At 40.1% G+C, this 20,439-nt stretch overlaps 3 protein-coding genes across 3 annotated transcripts; 1 reads left to right on the forward strand and 2 right to left on the reverse strand.

The window, feature by feature from the left end:
• Window positions 1-680: 680 nt before the first annotated feature.
• On the reverse strand, window positions 681-5,103 carry socs2 (suppressor of cytokine signaling 2). The gene is made up of 3 exons (XM_071915779.2): window positions 4,626-5,103; window positions 3,439-3,697; window positions 681-1,601 (listed from the first exon to the last, which is right to left on the reverse strand). Exons 2-3 carry the CDS (start codon window positions 3,563-3,565, stop codon window positions 1,129-1,131), a joined length of 600 nt encoding a protein of 199 aa, XP_071771880.1. The 5' UTR covers window positions 3,566-3,697; window positions 4,626-5,103; the 3' UTR covers window positions 681-1,128.
• A 1,221-nt stretch (window positions 5,104-6,324) lies between these two features.
• Window positions 6,325-15,829, forward strand: ncaph2 (non-SMC condensin II complex, subunit H2). Its single transcript, XM_071915795.2, has 20 exons — window positions 6,325-6,423; window positions 7,225-7,342; window positions 7,640-7,741; window positions 7,833-7,894; window positions 8,790-8,871; window positions 9,112-9,168; window positions 9,346-9,425; window positions 10,047-10,213; window positions 10,643-10,794; window positions 11,144-11,227; window positions 11,592-11,655; window positions 11,752-11,853; window positions 11,964-12,008; window positions 12,508-12,578; window positions 12,661-12,766; window positions 12,979-13,065; window positions 13,641-13,690; window positions 14,173-14,274; window positions 14,891-15,040; window positions 15,160-15,829. The coding sequence occupies exons 2-20, from the start codon at window positions 7,235-7,237 to the stop codon at window positions 15,310-15,312; spliced, it is 1,824 nt and encodes a 607-aa protein (XP_071771896.1). The 5' UTR covers window positions 6,325-6,423; window positions 7,225-7,234; the 3' UTR covers window positions 15,313-15,829.
• A 2,211-nt stretch (window positions 15,830-18,040) lies between these two features.
• Window positions 18,041-20,161, reverse strand: sco2 (synthesis of cytochrome C oxidase 2). The gene is made up of 2 exons (XM_071915790.2): window positions 20,052-20,161; window positions 18,041-19,175 (listed from the first exon to the last, which is right to left on the reverse strand). Exon 2 carries the CDS (start codon window positions 19,146-19,148, stop codon window positions 18,210-18,212), a length of 939 nt encoding a protein of 312 aa, XP_071771891.2. The 5' UTR covers window positions 19,149-19,175; window positions 20,052-20,161; the 3' UTR covers window positions 18,041-18,209.
• Window positions 20,162-20,439: the final 278 nt, after the last annotated feature.

The following is a 20,439-nucleotide window of genomic DNA, read 5'->3' on the forward strand; positions in this document are numbered from 1 at the left end:
TCGCTAGCAGCTGGGGTAATGTCACTTTGCAGACAGGACGGTTGCATTCCTAGTTCAATATTGGAGAAAAAAAAAAGTTTAGTCTCTGGTGTGACAGAGAACATAACGTGATGTGCACCTCTTAGGCGCAGCCTTAGATCTAGGTGCATTTTAAATATTTTTAGAATATAAAGCATTAAAAAACCATTGATGAAGGTATTGTAAAAACGCATACCTTTGCAAGAAGTCATACCAGTATACCTTAAAATACTGGAAGTCCATTCATTTCCTATAGAGCTGAACAACCCCGGAAACTTGGCCAATGTGTGGATGGTCAACAAGCTTGTCGGATGAGAAAAAATTGGCCATGGCTGAACTTTCCGTTGTCATCGGCTGTCAACAGCCTATCAGATCTCCACACTTCTTGTTTCCCTTCAAATGTGATTATGTTTCATGAACAATAGTTCCACCTGGCAATTGTAAAATGGACGACAAGTTGATTACAGCCATATAAAGCTTCCCAGTTCTCTAAAACTTCTATTTGAAAGACTACAGGAATAAACGTCTAAAAAACGATGCTTGGAAACCATCCATTGTTGGGATGGATGATAGGCTTGGGAGTAACTTTACTGAGGTTTTTTTTCCTGTTCATTTTTGATTAACTCTACTCTACAGAGTAGACTACAACTCTAGCTATTAGCCAGCTAGCTGTGTTTAATTGTTAAAATGATGTAACATTATGAAAGGCAATACGAGAGCAGCAAAAATACATGATTTGCCTACTCACAACTTAGTAGCTGCAGACCTTTACATAGATGCAATCGGAGCTTTTTGCACCACGCGCAATCAGTTAGAATAGAGCGACCCATCAATCAAGTTGCTCGCAGTGTGAAGACCCCATTATTGATTTATCCACCAAAGACACATTTTACCAGCATTTGGCATTTGGCAGGTGAGAATTTTGGACCCTGTTGATGACAATACCACACTGCTTACCACCTGTCCCTTGAAGTTCTACGAAGAGGTGTTGGCTACTTGTGGGGTCCGGGGCTTCAACATGGGATTAGACAGTGGTCATTACACACAGCTGATGCATTGCACTCGTATTATTCCATAGATGAGTTGTAGTCCCATGCTCTTCCTTAATCCCTACACATTGTAGGTATAGTCTGTCAAGTAGTTCTTCAGTCTGTTGGGTAAAGGCAGATCCTGGACCTGCCTGGTAGTCTTGTTGATGGCGATGCGGCAGAGGTGCTGCAGAGAAGGGGTGGCAGTATAGACGGGCCTGGTCAAGAGCAGCTGCACTGTCCCATTGGGAGGCGCTGAGGGTTGAGAGTTTGAAGCCGCTTTATCGGTGGTCCTGGAGAGCTGAACGTAGTGCTCCACTAGGTGAACCACGCTGTCAAACTGCTTCAGCTTGGGTTTTACCAGTACCACAGAATCCAGCTTGAACTTGCCATGCTTGTACTCAATACGCAGGTTCGTGGGACCTGCAGATGTCATGGCGGAGATGGTGAAGAGGTAGTCCCTCTGGGAGCTGTCCCGTACCAGGAAGGTGCCCTCAGAAGCATCCTGGAGAATCTCTTTGGCTTCGTTGGCAGTCAGACTGCCCCAGTACCAGCCTATTCCAGAGAGACATCAAGCAGAAATAAGCAAAGTGGTGGGAATAAATGGGGACACTTCACCTAAGACACTGAATAACACTGCAAAAAAAGTAACAATACAAGAAATACATACAAACCATATATGAAACTGATTACCACAATAGCTATGTTTTCACCCAAGTGTCAGGCGAATTTTACATGAACTTTTGAAATATCTCAAAAAATAAAGTGCGAATTAGCTGCGTTTCCATCAGCTGCGTTGAAGTGAATAAATCCCTTTCCTGAATGTCAGAAAAACACATCAATGAAAGAAATGGAAAGCACTTTTCAAGAATCTAGTTTTTCAAGAATTGATTGAAAAATAGCTTTTCAACAATTAGTTATTTGTCTTCGGTGTCAGCTAATGTTGGTCATTTTTCATGCAAAGTGGAACATAAAGAAATGCACTTTGTGATGTACTAACTAATGGTCATACAACCACAATGTAGACTTATGCATGTAGAAACACCATGTATGATATTCTAATGTACCAACTAATGGTCATACAACCACAATGGGCTCCTTGTACATGGGAAAGACAGCAGGTATGATGTTTCTGGGAGGTCAGGCTGATCATATCAAGCCTACATCATTATTTATTCCATTGCTGTTTATTGCAGTTTCTTTTGTCGACAAAAATATTTTCTGCTTCAAGCTAGCATAATAAACACTTATATAATAACGATATTGAGGGAGTTTTATCCAATTTTTGTGGTTTCCATTCAGCTTTTCTAATTAGCAAAAAATACCCTCTGTGGTAATTGTACAATTTTACGACAATGACTGTCAACTATGGCATATCACTCTGTAGCTGAAGACTATCCTTCACGACAACAAGTATCACAATATGACAGTGGGTCAAAAACAACAAATTGTGTAGTCTTGTGGTCAACCATTAGCCATCGTGACCCATGAGTCTGTCGAGTAGAATTTCATTTGTCTGGGTTTTAATGGAGAGTTTAGTGTCCCATGATGGTCTAAATGCTGATTCAGAGGCTTTTCCACCCTTACAAGAAAAACTCGGGGAAAAACTGAATACCTGTCATTTTTTTCTGGCATGAAAATTAAAGTACATTTTTAAAACAATCCAATTATTAAATCACATATTTAAATGTGAAAATGCTTGCTAAATTGGAGAGCAGCAGTAGTTGTATGGTTCCTAATACACTCACCCTGACATGGAAATGGCCCAACTCTCTGCTGTAGCACTTATCATCAAATCAGAATTGCATTATGATAATGTTAGGTTATATTATATATATTATATTATATTACTAAATTTGAGCACATTTCAAGGAAAGCCCCTAGAAAAATGTCTAAACTGTTAGATGTCTGGGGGTTTAAATTCAAATTCCAAGATTGTGGCAAATTCAGGAGTTTACAAACTAATCTACATATTTTAAAATCTCACCAAAAGAAAACATGGTTGAACAGGAATAGTATGATTAATGAGTTCAAAAAAATGTGTTTTGCAAAAATATATACAGCACTGTCTTCTTGACAAAATCTACTGTTGATCAAAAGCCATTTACTATTATCTCATATGGGATCATTTTAGAAAACAATTCACAGAGCTTTTTTTTCATGTGTAGGTCCATTCACCAATACACAGGAATCTCAAAATTCATATATATACATATACATGCAAGAAAATTAGCACATACAGTACATAACTTGTATTGTTTTGTTTATGCAAATGTGTTAATGTTATATGCTTCTGTAAGAACAAATAAAGTAAAAACAAATTACTGATCAAAAGTGAACTGAATTCAAAAGGTGACTGTGCTAGGAAGAAACAGGAAACCACAAGGCCTACCTGTGTTTTTCAAGTCTTTCATAGCTAACGCAATGCGGCTCTCATCCGATTCTACAACCCTGGAGTCGCTGTCGGCTCTTCTCTCGTTCTGGATGGCTTCTGTAGACTCAGATGACTGGCAGGTCATTGGAGAACCACCTTCAGCCTAGTTGTAGGCCCACAGCACAGACATGGGACAAGGTCTACCCAGCCAGAGGCTTCACGGTGTGGAGGGAAGGCACTGCTTGCCTCTCAATCTGCAAACTTGTTTAGTGCTGTCCTGCAAATAAGCAAATCAATCAAATTATGCATGTTTCTTCAACACACCAGCTAGACCCAACTAGGGAATATTGCAGAGTAATTTAGCAAAATATTATTTCTTTGATCTATTATGAGCATTATTATGTAATTATTGTTATTATGATATTGTGACGGTTATTATAATTATATTTGCCTGTGTTACGCATAATGTTGCAACATTAAAGGGCAACAAAGCCTCGGGCGAATTTCAGAGTATCGCCTCTTGATGATCGGTAGTTTTAGTCCCGACTGGGGCTAGTCGGGACTAAAACTACCAATCATCAAGAGTCGTTCCGCTTAGATGGAGTGTGTTGTAGAACTCCATTCAAAAAATCTGGCAATGTAATAAATTCTCGCTTATAGGCAAACAGTATATACCTCGTATAACATGACTTCAGACCTACAAATCAGTAGGGTCTCTTGCTAAATTCGGCATAGAAGTGATTCACCGAGCCGCACTTCTTTTCAATAAAATCTCCAAATTTTAGAATTGGTTCACCCTACTCGCGTCGTGCCCTCTACGGAGTGCACTGGTGGAAAAGGACTGTGGCAATAACAGGCAAATCAATTCTAAAAGTTGTAATTTTATTAAAATAAGAGGTTCTTGACGAGTCACTTGTATGCCGAATTTGAGAGGAGACCCCAACGATTCGTAAAAGGTATTAAATAATCTGTACGAAATGTGTATGTTTGCCGATAGGTGAGGCAACCTTAAATCGGCCGATTTTTAATGGAGTTTCTCCTGCCAGAGAAAACTGAACGTATCGGGACTTATTGGAGACTAGATGACAGTAAAGGTGATCCAGAGCCTATCGTTCTCTATTGAGCAACAGACCTGCAGATGTAATAAGCCAACTACCTTGACATAGCAGTCACTGAGTAATATTACAACAGTTAGAGCTACATACCAGAATGGATCCAGTGTGGGCAACTGTGTCTGGGTGGTGGAGCTAGCTGCTAGCCTCCAAGCTACCTAGCCAAGCCCGTTGGCTCAGTGTAGCAAAACCAGTTTATCCTCCATATACAGCACATATACATGTCAGCTCCACTGGCTGAGTGAAGCTATTCCTCTCATGGATGATTTTGCCAGCTTGTTCTCTCCTTTAACTTGTTATGACGAGTCAGGGCAGACAGGAGGGAGATGGAGGTTCAGCCGTCCAGTGTTTCTCCAGCTTCACTTCACTCACTATAGGATCTGTCAGTTAAAGCTTTGTCCAAGCAAGGGCGCCCTGTTGAAACCCATTTATTCCCGAAGTGTTAGTAAAGTCTTGACTGTGTCTTGAACATAGTGTCCGTCACTCTGCTGGCAACATGTGTGCACACCGATAACCAATAACCAATATAACCCATATAACCAGAATGTGCCATTAACACAAAAGGAGCATTTCCAGGAACTTTCCAGGAATCCTGTCACGTGGTGCAGAGCGTAGCGATTTAAGGTAGTCTGACACACACGCTCTCCTGCTCGCTCTCTGTGCGCGCACGCGTGTGTGTGTGTGCGTCTCTCTCTCTCTCTCTCTCTCTCTCTCTCTCTCTCTCTCTCTCTCTCTCTCTCTCTCTCGCTCTCTTGCTGCCTTCAAGTGCTATCGGAAATATGCTGATTACGAGTTCAACGCACATGAACGACCCAACAATGTGGTAAAAACGACTGAGAAAGTTGCAAAATGGCTGAGAGCATGGACAGTTGATAGTAAAAGTGTAAAAGTGGTGCATAAACTTATAACAACTTTCGGCTAATAAATTAATTATTTAAAACACCAATTACATCCCATTTTCTCCTATTACTTCTGCTACAGCACAAACTTGATCGGCGCCACTTGGCCATAACCTAAACAGCAGCCGACAAAAAGCTGCTTTCGTTACAAGACCTATTTTATTTCCGTGGTATTCACTAGCTACTGAGAGGCCGGAATTACGATATTACGATGAGCACTTGAAGGCAGCATCTGTCCCCCTAAAACCCTCTTGCACACACGAGCGCTTTAGTTTTTATTTAAGCCAGTTTTAATTGTTAGTGTATGCTTGCATTTATGACAATGCACATACATTTAAAATAATTAAAATCCAGTGTTAACAAATAGGCCTAATAGTCATATAATAGTCTCGTAAATCCCTAATTTTAAACACACACACATTTTTTTTTAAATCAAATATATTGAGAACTCGTGTTTAGCTGCCACCTCCCAAGTTATGCTTCCAACGGCGGAGGCCAGCAATTTGTATTGGAGGGATTGCCGAGTTAAGTTTTGTTTTTGTTTTTCCACAAAACGTTAACAAAACAGTTAAAAACTGCCAATACATAACCTATGATAATTTCTTAAATAGCTTATAATAGACTGTGTCTAATTTCCCACAGATTTTGAAGAATGTTTTATAGTGTAATGGAAAGAAAATGCCTCAAAACCTCTAAAGAAAAAATTAATAACATTGAAGAGGCCAGAGAACATCTGGTACTAATGATACAAGGTGCACGCACTCCATCTGGCGGCCAAGAGACTAAACAAGTGTATCATGGGGCCGATAGGTGGCAGTAGCGCTTCCAAGCAACGCAAAACTAAACAGCGAAGAAGAAAGTAAGCGCGGGTTATTCGACTGTGTTGCTAACTGCTACAAGCGTCAACCTCCTTGGCGTCAAGTCACAATAAGTAAAATTAGCAACACATTAACACTGGCAAACTATTATTGATGATTTGTTCAACCGTCTCGGTGAGTGCGTTTTTGTGGCTTTTCAAGCAATGCAACTTTAAGACTCAGTTAGACATAATTACCCACATTAACTACGTTTACTGACAGCTGACAGAGCTAACGGCTAAACGTAGCCTTATCCCGTTTAAATATCTATTAATGTGATGTTTCAGGGCTTATCGGCAATCGTACGCACCTGACAGAAGACGACTTAAGACTTTTTATGAATCTATAGGCTCCACGCTTCAATTCGGCGTACATTCATGACACCAAGTAGCTCTTACTAAAATATAATTTCAACTTTTACGTCAGGTTAACTTCTACGCCAAACCCCATTCAAAAATCTGGCAACCTAGTGTGGTCTTGCTTATCAGCACACGTACATAGACGTTTTACGAAAAGTTATGGTGTTTTGGTATGACAACTTTTGGAATTGGTTCACATTGTAAGAATATTAGGTGAACCAATTCTAAAAGTTGTCATTTACAGAAATAAGTTATGTGCTCCTTGATGGATCCGTTGTGTGTCGAATTTAGCTACCAAAACACCATAACTTTTCGTAAAACGTCTTAAGCTATGTACGTGTGCTGATAAGCAAGACCACACTAGGTTGCCAGATTTTTGAATGGGGTTTGGCGTACAAGTTAACCTGACGTTAGCTACAAACGCTATGACAGCTGATAACACAAAAGCTTGTTGACAACGGCTAGTTGAGTACCAAAGCATTGACATTAACATTGTCTTTGAGGGCTTCTTACCTATAGATCTTACGTTAACTCGGGTAACGTTACTTAGTGAATCCTAATGTATTCTAATTCATAGTGAGGAAGCCATGGAGTCTAGAGAGAACCGCTTCGCCCATTTGTTGCAGCCTATCCGTGAGCTCACCAAAAACTGGGACATTGATGTGGCTTCTGAGCTAAACGACTATCTGGAGGAGGTAATGAGTTCCATGTCTCTCTAAAGTTCACAATGATAAATGCACAGCAGACTTCAGCTATCATGGTTATAAAGAGAAAGCGGTTTCCATGGTGGTGATACAGAATCATTAGCCTCAACAGAGACTAAGATTAGTCTCTGTTGAGGCTAACAGAATCACATGATGATGTTTATTGTGCCACTGGGAGAATACTACATCTGGGAATGTTTTAGATGGATATTACAATGTGTTAGGCTTAGGATTTGGTCCTTAGTTTACCTACCATTAGAAAACAGTCCTGTCTTCCTGCCCTGATAGTTGGATGGGATGTGCATCACATTTGATGGAGGGAGGATCAAGCTGAACTTTGCAGAAGCAGCACTTGTTATCCAAGGGTCAACATGCATCTACAGCAAGAAGGTATACAGCAAGTAATAAATCCATGCAAAACACACGTTCTTTTATCTAATCCTTATAAGCCTTGTGTTAAATGTCACTGTTATACTCTCAGGTGGAACTCTTGTACAGTCTGGTATACCAAACTCTGGACTACATCAACGACAGAAACAAGAAGTAAGCTCTTATATTTGTGTGTGTACACAGATTGACAAGGTATTTTAAATGTTCTGTCCCATTGAATTCAAATGTATTTTTGCATCGGGGACACATTTGTCAGGATTGGTGCAGAAATATTAGGCCATAGAGAGCCTAAGTCCCTCCCCTTCCGGTGGACCACCATGGGACCTTATTTCGGAAAAAATATGTACGGTAGTCAACGGCGAGAGACAAATAATTGTTTGATCCCGTTTGAATTGTGCCATGAATTACACATATGATGTTTTGTCAATTTAAATGATAATTTTGCAAGTCAAGAAAGTCGCAGTTTGTCGTAAAACTGTTGAACTATAAGACTGTAAAAATACGTAATTAGAAAGACTACACACCCAAAAGTCGCGCAAGTGACGTAACTTCATCTCTCCACAAGCTACCCAGAGCCGCTGAAGCTAAGTCCCTCTCAGATAGCAGGAGTATTATACACAACCTGGAAGGTAGACAGTAAGAATGGATTTAAACTGGTTTAGGATAGTTTTAGTACAGTGGGGGCTAACGTTAACGCGATGCCTGTGTGTTTCCTATGTTTCGTTCCATGTTGGTGTTGGTGACGTATATTGTGCGAGACGAGAGATGTAGTTCACTGAGCGGTTTCACACAAAACTAAACGTTACTGTACTGTTTTACAACAAACTGCGACTTTCTTGACTTGCAAAATTATCTTTTAAATTGACAAAACATCATATGTGTAAGTCATGGCACAATTCAAACGGGATCAAACAATTATTTGTCTCTCGCCGTTGACTACCGTACATATTTTTTCCGAAATAAGGTCCCATGGGGGACAGCGGAAGGGGAGGGACTTAGGCTCTCTATTTCTGTGAGTGCTGTTTTTCTAATGCTGTTCTATTGACAGACGTGATAAACAGGCAGCAGGATCCCAGGAGAACGATGAAGAGGGGGCAACAACCCACCATGATGCAGATGATGGTGCTGTGGTAAGAAATAGAAGCTACCTTGCATTTCTGGGTCCATTTTGTTATTTGGTGGTGTATTTTTCTTGTTCATGTGGGTAACTGGCCTAACGTAGACAACATGGCGTCACGTTGGCATATTTCCAGTGCAGCTACGATGGAGGTATATCTCCTGGAATGCATTGAACATCACAGATCCATGATATATAACAGCATAAGAGTGGAAATTGTGAGCAAAATAGTCTTCTGTTTGTTTCCTTTCAGTTCATACCTTTGGACTCTAGTGTGATAGAGAAATCACAAGAGGCTGATTCCAACACGGTCAGTATATCCCCCAGAAGCACGAGTTCAATGAGATTTTACATATAGTAAAGTCAAATAAAGAGAGACTGGAATAGCTTGTTGTTAGTATAGATTAATTGTGTTTATCTGTTATTTGTATGCATGGGCAGTATGTGTGAATAGAGCTGATTGCTATGTCCACTGTATGTTGTTCAGTCTGTGCACGTGGCGCCTCTCCCTCCCGAGTCTCTCATTCTTCCCGAGACCCACGAGAAGCAGAAACTCCCTCTCATCAGGTGAGTGTCATGTCATGCCATGGCTCAGCATGTAAAAAAAAACCCCCTCAAAATGCATTAAAATGTCTTAAATACAGTAACTAGAGGTCTTAATCTTTATGTATCATGGTGGCGGGACATTATTATTAGTCTGTCTGTAGACGCATTCTTGTGAACACAGTAACTCCAGAACAATATATGATAGAAATGTCATACTTACACCACAGGTTCCCCCTATAGAGCAGAGGAACTGATTAGATTTTGGAGCACCTTGCTGCATAAACTTGCATATTAATGATGAAAAATATACACATACATACAGTATATATATTTTAAACTACTATAACTTGTTGATACTTTAATATACAGATTTCATATACCAAGTATGTTGACATAGAAGTGTATACTAATGAATGCATTAATTCACTTAATGACCTAATTAGTGTAACTGGTTATGTTTAATATCTCATGGTGATTATGGCGGGACATTAGGCAGCTCAAGTGCCTATTTCTTTTATTTTATTGTTTTTTAATTTGGTTGTAAATTCAATTCCAGGTAGCATTAATAGGTCTTAAAGTTGGCTTTCTGAAACTTGCAGATAACCTGCTTACGAGAGTTTTTTTTTTTTTTGTCTGCTACAGCGTGAAAAGTGAGATACTGGGTAGCCATAAAGACTTCCGGATAAACACCTTCATCCCAGGCGATCAGGATCTAATCCTCCTCATCCTGGGTTCAGCTTTCTCCGACTTACTTGAGAACAATGAGCACACAAATGGCCCAGCTGACATCTCCCTCCCTCAGCAGCAAGGTAGGTCCACCGAAACTCTAGTTAAGTGATATAGTGTAGCTGCTGCAAATCCTTACCATAGTTTATGTTAAAGGAATACACCAGGTTTTTGGGAGATTGTCCCGCTGGTCAATTTAGCCTTTAAGTGATGAGAACATCCATATGTCCCCGGTAGATAGTTGGCTCCATGCTAACACTTTAGCATACACTATGTTGAGTGATAGTAGTCTCCATGCTAACAGTTTAGCATACATTATGTTGAGTGATAGTAGGCGTCTATCCAAAGTAAGGGGTATTGACGACTTGTTATTGACGTTTCATTTAGCATTGCAACATTAGCTGACTATTATACTTCCATTTGATTATGGGGGCAACGTTTCAGACTGTCTCTCCATTCAGTTTATATTGACACAGACAGACAGACTGATTGAGCTTCTTTTTTCTGTCCAGATGCAGTGGCTCAAGAAGCAGTGGATGCTGGAGAATGTGTGGCCAACGTCGATGAGGGTGGAGACAGTGGTGGAGAGGACAACTTCCTGCCTATAGAGGACAATGATGTGGAAATGGACCATGGACCAGACGAGCACATTGACAGACACCAGGTAGGTATATTCATCTCACACTAAATTAACAAATAGTAAAAGATCATACATATAATAAAAACGTAAGTGCCTAAACCTTATAAATTGCTCACTAGCACAGACAGGACAGTCCATTTGTCCAGTGCACACATAGAATAAGTATACATCCACAGTCATGTTGATGCCCATTTCAAAACCTTCATTAGCTATGTTCAATCAGAAATAGGCTTGTTTTGCCAGGTTTGTTTCTAAATTGGTCTTAAATTAAATCCCAGGTGGCATTAAAAGACCTTAAAAAGTTTAAAATTTGGCTTTCTGAAACCTCCAGATGCCCTGGAATACGTTCTGTTTCTCCTGTGTCCTTTCCTAGGCCCCTAGTGAAGGCAGGATGCTTCGAGAGAGACGGGACGTCGACGCCGACAAACAGAGGAGGGAGGAGGAGAAAACACACGCTGTAAGCTAATGTTTCTAATAGGGTGTGATAATTACCACCTGCCAAGCACCAAATGCCCGTAAATTTTGTCTGTGGTGGATCAATAAGGGTCATCCACCACACTGGAGGTAACTTTTTGAGACAGTAACATTGGTTGTATTCAGTTCTCTAGCACTTCATGATGAATTACAAACTTGATCCATTGTAATAAGTGAGTGAACAAGTTTGAAATTAACACACAATACCTGATTCTGTAGATGAAAATTAAGACCAAAAATAGAAATTTTGGACACTGGTTTCTAATCTGCTCTGTATCAAGAAATACAATTAATGAAACAACCATTTTGAAACCATTTCTGCGGTTTGTTGGCTTGTTTTGTTTCAGGCGAATGTGTGGAGGTTACATGACCCTTATGCTGTATTTGCGGAGGACAAGCCACTTAAAACAGGTAAGGAAGCACTACTAACAGGTATGCATTCTCTATAAAAGCATACAATAATCAGAGCGCATGTTTACAGACTTCTGTTGCCTCTTGGCTCGCTAGGGAAATGCTACAAGGTTCCTGAAGGTCTGGATGACGGCGGAAAGAGGAAAAGGAAACGTCCTTCTTCACTTCAAGACTTTAGGAGTTGGTTCATGGGAATATGTAAGGGACTGCATTTGTGTTTTATGTTTCTTATTAGACTCTGTAAGGTAGACTGATTATGGTATGATGTTTTGGTCCGGACTTCACAAAATTGTTTCCTTTTGTTGCAGTCGATCCCCCTGAGCACAAGTTAAAAAATGGGCCCATGTTTACAGGTAACGACTCTGTCCCACATGCTTTCCTTTAATAATAATAATAAAAAACTTTATTTGTGTAGTACTTACCTATAAGCAGAGTTTACAAAGGGCTTGAAAACAATAAAACACATAAGGAGGAGATAAAAATAGGAAACCCATTCAAGAGAAAATGGGTTAAAAGAAAAAATCAATGCATTAAATGAAATGTGAATAAGAAAAATAAGAAACGACACAAGTTTGAAAGTGGGAAAAATCAAAACAGTTACATAAAATCTACAAATGTGTTAAGTAATTTAACGTGAGAAAGGTCAAAGGTTTTTGTCAATTGAACAATTTTGAAAATCGAACGAAACTGGTTTTTATAGTACGTGGTTCTAGGAAAAGTTATAGAGGGACATTTTGAAAACTGAGATTGAACAAGTTAACTTAAATCATACTTCATTTTACCTCATTATGCTTTATATACATGAAAGTAAACCTGAGACTATTCAATTCATTTTGACCATTTCTTTCGCAGACCTGAACTACATTTATTTGAGTACAATGAAAGAGAAGTTGAAGACCCGAAAGAGGATCTTCAGAAAAGCGGTAGGGGAGTGCGCATGTACACATCATCAAATATGTATGCTGCTGTGTGAGGCAGTTAATGATGCGGCCTGTACCGTCTCAGGGTCTGGTTATTTCTGATGAGGAGCTGAAGAGGACATTCCTGCAGCCAGAGGTGGAGCAGAGGTTGGAGGAGCTGCTAGAGCAGCTCCGCCACCCCGACCTGCAAGGTAACCCAACCCCCCCCCATACTGTTAACATACTCCTTAGTATTCCTGCACCCTCTGCCCTAGTGCTGTACAAGAGTAATGGTCTAAAGGAGGGCACAGGACATAGGAAGTGTGTCTGAAGTTGAGTTACTGCTACCGCTTTTAATGTAAATGTCAGTACAGTTAGATGTCCAGTTTAAGATGATTAATGTTTATTTGCACCTTTGATAAAGGTGAAGACAACTCAGACAATGAACACGAACCCTTTCCTGACGACATTCCAGCAGAGTTTGGAGGTGGACAAGACTTTATATCACCAGGTAAAAATAAGCTGTGATACTCAAACTTAACAGTTCTCGTGTAATCAGGTGTAAACGGGAAGCACTGCTTTTACTGGAAAAGCTACAAAACAAACAACAGCGGCAACAAAAAAAACAAAACACCATCACGTTCATATCACACACATTGTCAATTAGCAGACAGACCAGTCTGCCAACATCCAATGATGTCACCCCAAATGTAACTTCACTTGCAAAAAGCCAATAAGAAATGTAATGAAGTAGTAATTCATGTTGGGAAATGCGATGTCAGACTAAGACAGTCTGAAATCACTAAGACATTAGCTACTGTATGAATCCATCTGTTCTGTCAAGCAAAGTTTAAGCAGAAATAGGGAAACAACACATTCAAGAGAAAGATGTCTTTGAAGAACTGATGAGTATTGGGCAAGTTATTATTGTTCGTTGGTGTCAGATAATCCACTAATTTCATCCAAAGACGAAAACATTCTGGGCAAGTGGTAAATTATTATCACATCATCTTATGTCATCAGATTTCTAATGAAGTGTGTTTGGTTGTAGTGATTAACTGTATTTTTGTGTTTTTATGATTCCAGAAGCCCAGAGGGATGGACTGAGTTATGAAGACCTTGTGAAGAAAAGTGTGGTACGCATTCAGTGTGTTATAGAAATCGGCTATCTTCTGTCACATTGTACCTAATGAATTTCCTTCGCTTCACTACGTCCAGACTGAGTATAAATGTATGAGTGATAGACATTACATCATACATCCAACAGAGTGTTAACAAACTAGATAAGATTATTTGTTTTGGAAACAGTCAACATTCACTTTATTAGTCACTTATTACAAGTAAAATACAATTTTGTATTACATGACATTGTAAAAATGATCATATCTACATCTGCAAAGTAGTCTGAACTAGTTTCTAAGTAACTTCAGTTAAACCAAACCAATATATTTATATATATATATATATATATATATATATATTTGTCTTGAGGGAAGCTTTGCCGTAACTTTGCTGTTTCTTCCAATGTGCAGTAACTAGTAGCTTATGAAACTAGCCTTTCAAAGTAGCTTCTCCAACGGTGCAGATGATAACGGCTTCTTGATGAAACTCTTTGCAGGAGCAGTTCCTGGTGAACTCACGGGGTTACGCCAAGGAAACAGCGCTGTCACGAAGAGTCAAGGACTGGGAGGACAAGATCCGTCCTGAACTGGCAATGCAGGTACAACACTGAGTCTGACTTTACCACACGCAATGCCATTCTGTGCTCTGTACCTTCAGTGCCTCTGTCTATTCAAATAATGATGCACTTGCTGTTTATGTTTTTCAGTTCCATGTGTTTATACTGTTTATACTTTTGGTTGCATTTTCATTGACATTTCATGTAGCGCGCTCAGTATCTTTGCAAATTCTCTATTATACTCCCATCTGATTATTGCTAGTTTTGCGAAGCAAATATAACACAATATGATGCAAGATGGTGGCAAACTAGGGGGCCACTGTTGCTGCAGCTTTCTCTCTTTTTTTATTATTTTCCTGTCACTTTCCTTTTTCCTTTTTTGTTTTACTTGATACTTAAACGTACTATTGCTTTACCTCGCATCTCGTTTTTAGTTCTTTTTCTACTTAACATTTGTTCAGATTGTTGATTGCACGCGTTTAATTCTATTCTATTCTTATGTTTATGTTCTATTTTTCTTTGCTGTATCACTGTTTGCTGCTGCAATGGCCCAATTTCCCTGGGTGGGCTGCCCAAATATAATCAATATGTGAAATCACATGTGAAACGCTGACATCTGTTCCTCTGTTCCTCTGTCATCTACTCTCTCTGTCTCTAGGAGGAGCGTCCAGCTTTTGACATCCATGACTATGGGGACAGGATTGTAGGGGCTTTAAACGGCGTGGGCAGCAGGAAATCCTTTGCCTCCATCGTCCACGGCTTGGACAACTTCGAAGCTTGCAAGTACATGCTGGCGTCACTGCAACTGGTAAATACTACAATATTTATCCAATTCCAGACACCTGACACCAAATCTAACAAACACTGTCTTTGTTCTAAAATCGATTTTATGACTGATGTTGTCGAATTCTCTCCGCTCTCCCCCAGGCCAACGACTACACAGTGGAGATCGACAGTGCGGAGGGGCTGGAGGAGCTGGAGGAGAGCCTCGACACCATGGGACTGACGCTCCTCAGCACACACAGGGCCACTGAGCGCTTCAAAACCCTCCAGGCCTCCGCAGCTGTAACCTCTACCTGACCGCGGGTGTGCAGTAGGACCAGACAGCACACACCTCATTAAAAAGCGGAACTTGTGATTATTATATTTTTTTTTTTTTTTGTGCAAGATGACAAAAGAGAAAAAGAGTCACTTCTGTGTCCCAAGATGCAACATTGTTTGGGCTTTTCTTTCCTTCCCCCTGTCTATTTTTTGTTGATGTCTTGTAGTTGAACTACAAGTCAGTGAGGCAAAGATAATAAAAAAATTCATGCATAGAAACCCATCAACATCAGCTGCCCTCAGGATTTGTTGACTCTTTTTCCAGACTTTGTTTTATTACAAAGTCACTTCTTTATTTCAACATGCTGTATATAGAATAATATATTATGAAGGTTCACATTCTTGTTAACTTAAGTATGATCTTTACACTTCGTTTTCAAAGTAAAAGCTAATTGTGCGCTAATTGAAATATTACTCTAAGATTCTGTTTTACTGTCTGCGCCTCAATTCATGTGCACTCTTTTTCTATTCTTAATACATACTGCACATTGCTTCTGATACAGCCAGTGATTCAATAATGCTATTCAGGTATGCATTCTTATTGGTTGTCTGTATAAATGCGCTCATTAATTGCTGAAATGGTTTGAGAGAATTTTAAAGAAAACCTTGGAATTGGAAAATTATGCAGCAGTTTTCACTGAGGATTTCTAAAATATTGGTAATATTTGTAATAAAAACATTTAAAAAATCAGTTAAAATGATGGTTTGATAAAAGGTTGACAAGTTGTGGCTATCAAAAGCAGTTTTGTAAGGTTTTATGTTTGCCCTGTCAGTCTAAGATATTCAGTTTTCATTTCTTTAAATTTAGGTAAACCAGACGATTCCCTCAGCTGTAAAAGCTGTAAAAGGACTGTAAGCAGAGTCAAACCGTGCATTTTTACCTCTGTGGGAATTGCTAACATGTACTTAAATGCAGAGGAGTGATATTCCCTGAATCAAATGACTGGAAATCAACATTTTTAGAGCGTTGTAACAACGCATTATGTAATAACACAACAAAATGTAATAAATTTTCACTTCATTATGTAATAACACCCGCATTTTGTAATAATCTGCCGCATTTTGTAATACACAGCTTGAACGCAATATGTAATAAATTTCTCCGCATTTTGTAATAAATTATTACATATTGCGGTGGTTATTACAAAATGCGGGAGTTGCACTTTTTTTATGATGAAAATGTAATAATACAGTGCATTATGTAATAACCAACCAAAATGGATGTCTTCATCTGTACACGTTATATTTTTAACAATTAAGCTAAATTAAACTTCCCAAATATTAAATTAGACCGGCGTTAAATTTGATCTTATTCTAAATAGCCACATAAAAGCAGTAACAAGATCAGCTTTTTATCATCTTACAAATACAGCCAAACTCAGGGACCTCATGTCAAAAGCCAACCTGGAAAAACTCGTTCACGCTTTTATTTCTAGCAGACTACTACAATGGTCTTTTGACAGAGCTCCCCAAAAAGACCATCAAAAAGCTTCAGCTTATTCAAAATGCAGCTGCTAGAGTTCTTACAGGGACCCAAAGGTCAGACCACATCACCCCGATTCTGAAGTCACTACACTGGCTTCCTGTCAGCCACAGAATTGAATATAAGGCAGTGCTGCTTGTTTATAAATCAATACATGGAGTGGGACCAAATACATTACAGACATGTTTAAGGAGTAGCCTACACTCCTGCCAGGCCTCTCAGGTCAAGTGGGAGTGGGCTGCAATATGTAATAATTTATTACAAAATGCGGGGAAATTTATTACATATTGCGTTCAGGCTGTGCATTACAAAATGCGGCAGATTATTACAAAATGCGGGTGTTATTACATAATGAAGTGAAAATGTATTACATTTTGTCGAGTTATTACATAATGCGGTGTTATTACATAATGCGTTGTTACAAGGGTAACATCTAATAATGGTCCTAATGTAATCTTCCATGACTTAACAAAAGTGAGTCAGAGAACTTCCATGACCTAAAAATGTTCTTCCTTTATGGTTGGTTAATGTTTTTCAGTCTGGTTGCCGCTCCAGTTGGGCTGAAAACCAGCTAATGCAATACATGTGTAAAACAAGTTGGGAAAACACATTCTGCTATATTCCTTTAAAGTCACCCATTTGTAAAATTCCCTGATATTCCCTGACTTCCCCCAAAAAATGGATCAGATTCCTTGTCTGGAATACACCTCTTTGTTCAGACAGTGGGAAAGTACAGTAGCGGTGCTGTCGCGATTCAAACCTAAACCAGGGCGGGAAATTAAATCATTTGAAGGTGTCTGGCATGTACATGTGCAATCGCACAAGTAATCGCTTCCCATACTGTATTTCTATCCTTTATTTATCCAGTGGAATGCACATGTTCCTGCTTTACATTCACGCAGTTGCACACATTCACACTGCGAACAGCCCAGTACAACCAGTCTTCTACTGTTGGACACTGAGCAGCTCCATAACAGGTTGACTTAGATTTTTCTTTGACCACCCATTACCAAATAACACCACCATGTGGTTGCGTTGTTGGTATAAGGCAACAGTACAAGTCCAGGTCACTATCAATGACAGACAAATAATTTATATATCCTTCATAAACAATATATTACATTAATCAGTGAGGCATCAACAAAATTTTCAACAGTTAAAGCTGCACTTCGCAAGATTTTTATGCAAAAATCCACCTGTTTTATCAGCATAAATCACAAAGTGAGGCTGCAACAGAGAAGAACGTCCCATCAACCACTAACTGAGACGCTGTATTGTCACTCTATTGTCCAAATGAAATTCTGGTGTCAGTTTGGTCAGTCTGGTGGGAAATCTTCTCCATATAGGAAGTGATGAATCCAAACTTAGGAGTGAAATACAGTATATTAGTCTCCTAATTGGGTTGGAACATGGCCCGCTCCCTCACATAGACTTTCATGTGGTTCCTGACGCTCTCTGTGATCTGTTCCTCGTTCTTCATCCTGTTGTAATAGTCCAAGAACAGGCCGTCCGGGTTGATCAAGTAGATGAGGATGGTGTGGTCCACTATGTAGTCCCCGTCGTCGTCTTTGGGGCCCGGGCTGGCGTACACCCTGTAGTCCCGTCCCGCGTGCTTCACCTCCTCCGCGGTGCCCGTCAGCCCGATCAGCCGGGGGTGGAAGTCCTTGACGTACTTGGCCAGCGCCGCCACGTCGTCCCGCTCCGGGTCCACGGTGACGAAGACGGGCTGGACGGGCGGCAGGGCCGGGTCCCGGTCCAGAGCCGCCACCACGGCGCTCATCTTGTCCAGCTCGTCGGGGCAAATGTCGGGACAGTGGGTGAAGCCAAAGTACAGCAGCACCCAGCTTCCCAGGAAGTCCCTCTTTGTCCTGGGCCGCCCCGTGTGGTCCAGCAGGCTGAAGTTGCCCTGACCCAGGGCGACCTGCTTCAGCTGCTCCACACGCTGCCTCTGCAGCTTGCGTTGCTTTTCCGAGTAAACGTACCACCATGTACCCAGCAGGCCCCCGCCAAACAGCAGCGTCACCACCAGCCTGGTCCTTAGCTTGATTTTGGCTGTTTCTGTGGAGCGGTTGGGGCCTTGAGAGAGAAAGCACCTCTGGGTCCGAAGAGGAGGAGGAGGATGATGCTTTCCAGGTATGTGCTGTGATAAAGACCCATAAAGTCCTGAGCTCTTCTTGAGAGTGTGATGACGCCCTCTGGTTAGTGGCTGTGATGAGAGCCACATCTTCTGTATGTGGGTCTGAACAGAGGCAGGAAAACTCTGCTGCAAGACACATCTCACAAGTCTTCCTCCACTATGGACATCACCTGCAAAGCATCCAAGTCCCAGCATCTTTCTCTCCAAACCTGCGTCCTTCTCCTGTAGGGAAAGAGAAGATGGTGAGTTTGTTGTGTTTTCTTTGGATTCAATTGTATTTAACCTTTATTTCACCAGGTTAGTCCCATGATGAAGAATCTCTGTGGGACATACAACAATGTGCAAAATCAGAATACAGTCAGAATCACAAAAGAAGGAAAAAGGTAAACAGTGTATACAATTAAGATACAATCAAAATGGAAGTGTGATTAGTATGGTTAAAATAAAAGTATGGATTGCAACATTGTTAGGGTGATATATAGTATATGGTAATATATATGCAGTATGTAACAACGAGAGGGATATGGGAATCTTAAGATAGCAGATATTAATTTCCAGGAATATACATTATGTGCAAAATGTGTTTCCATACGTTTTCCCATACCTCCCATTCATACATTGTACATGTTTTGAAATTATCAGTTTCAGATTAAAGTATACAGAAGAGCATACATATGTGTGCATTGTAAACAAAAACAAAAAAATACCATCAGTACATTCACTTACAGATGCAAATTACATATGTACTGCATGTGCAGATTTGGACAAGTTACATTATTAGCTGTTCCCTTTTTCAAAACTATGGATGGATATACTATATGTATAGAAAAATGGCAGCTATGCAAAGTGAAGATGGTATAATATTGTTGTTAAGCCAAGTTACAACAAAGCTCTGCCTGAATATGGACTAATGGTTCCAAATGGAGGTGAAATGAAAACAAACCAATTTTATATTCAACATCAAACCAGGAACAGGATAATAACCAGCGCCAACCTAAGCTAGCTGATTAGCAAAATACCATGCTAACTGTCTTAAGATGAGAAAGCGATATTAGTGTGAGGAAACGCTTCAAATAAGAAAACAAGTGGTGAATTTACCTTTAGTTGTCACACAGTCGACCTTTCTGAGTATATACCAAGGAGGTTCTATACTCATGTCATGTAACGTAAAGTGAGGGAGCCGGTTGTGGAACACATGACTTGCCTTTACCTAACGCTGCTGTGCATTCATGTTAGCTGATTCGACAAACAGGAAGGAAGGAGGAAGACTGGAGATATGGCTGAAATATTAGTTAGGCTAGAGAGAAAAAAACAGTTGAGCGATATTTTCCGCATAAAACTACTCAAGTAAAAGGAATACGTGGCTAATTCTAAATGTAGTCAGAGTAAAACTTCCTGAGTTACTTAAGTAAAGCACGAATCACCACGATTCATTCAACAAGATTAAGACAGGCTGTCCAGTTTCTTGGATGGATAACATACATAA

This window comes from Centroberyx gerrardi, chromosome 24 (assembly GCF_048128805.1).
Source record: "Centroberyx gerrardi isolate f3 chromosome 24, fCenGer3.hap1.cur.20231027, whole genome shotgun sequence".
NCBI classification, from domain to species: Eukaryota; Metazoa; Chordata; class Actinopteri; order Beryciformes; family Berycidae; genus Centroberyx; species Centroberyx gerrardi.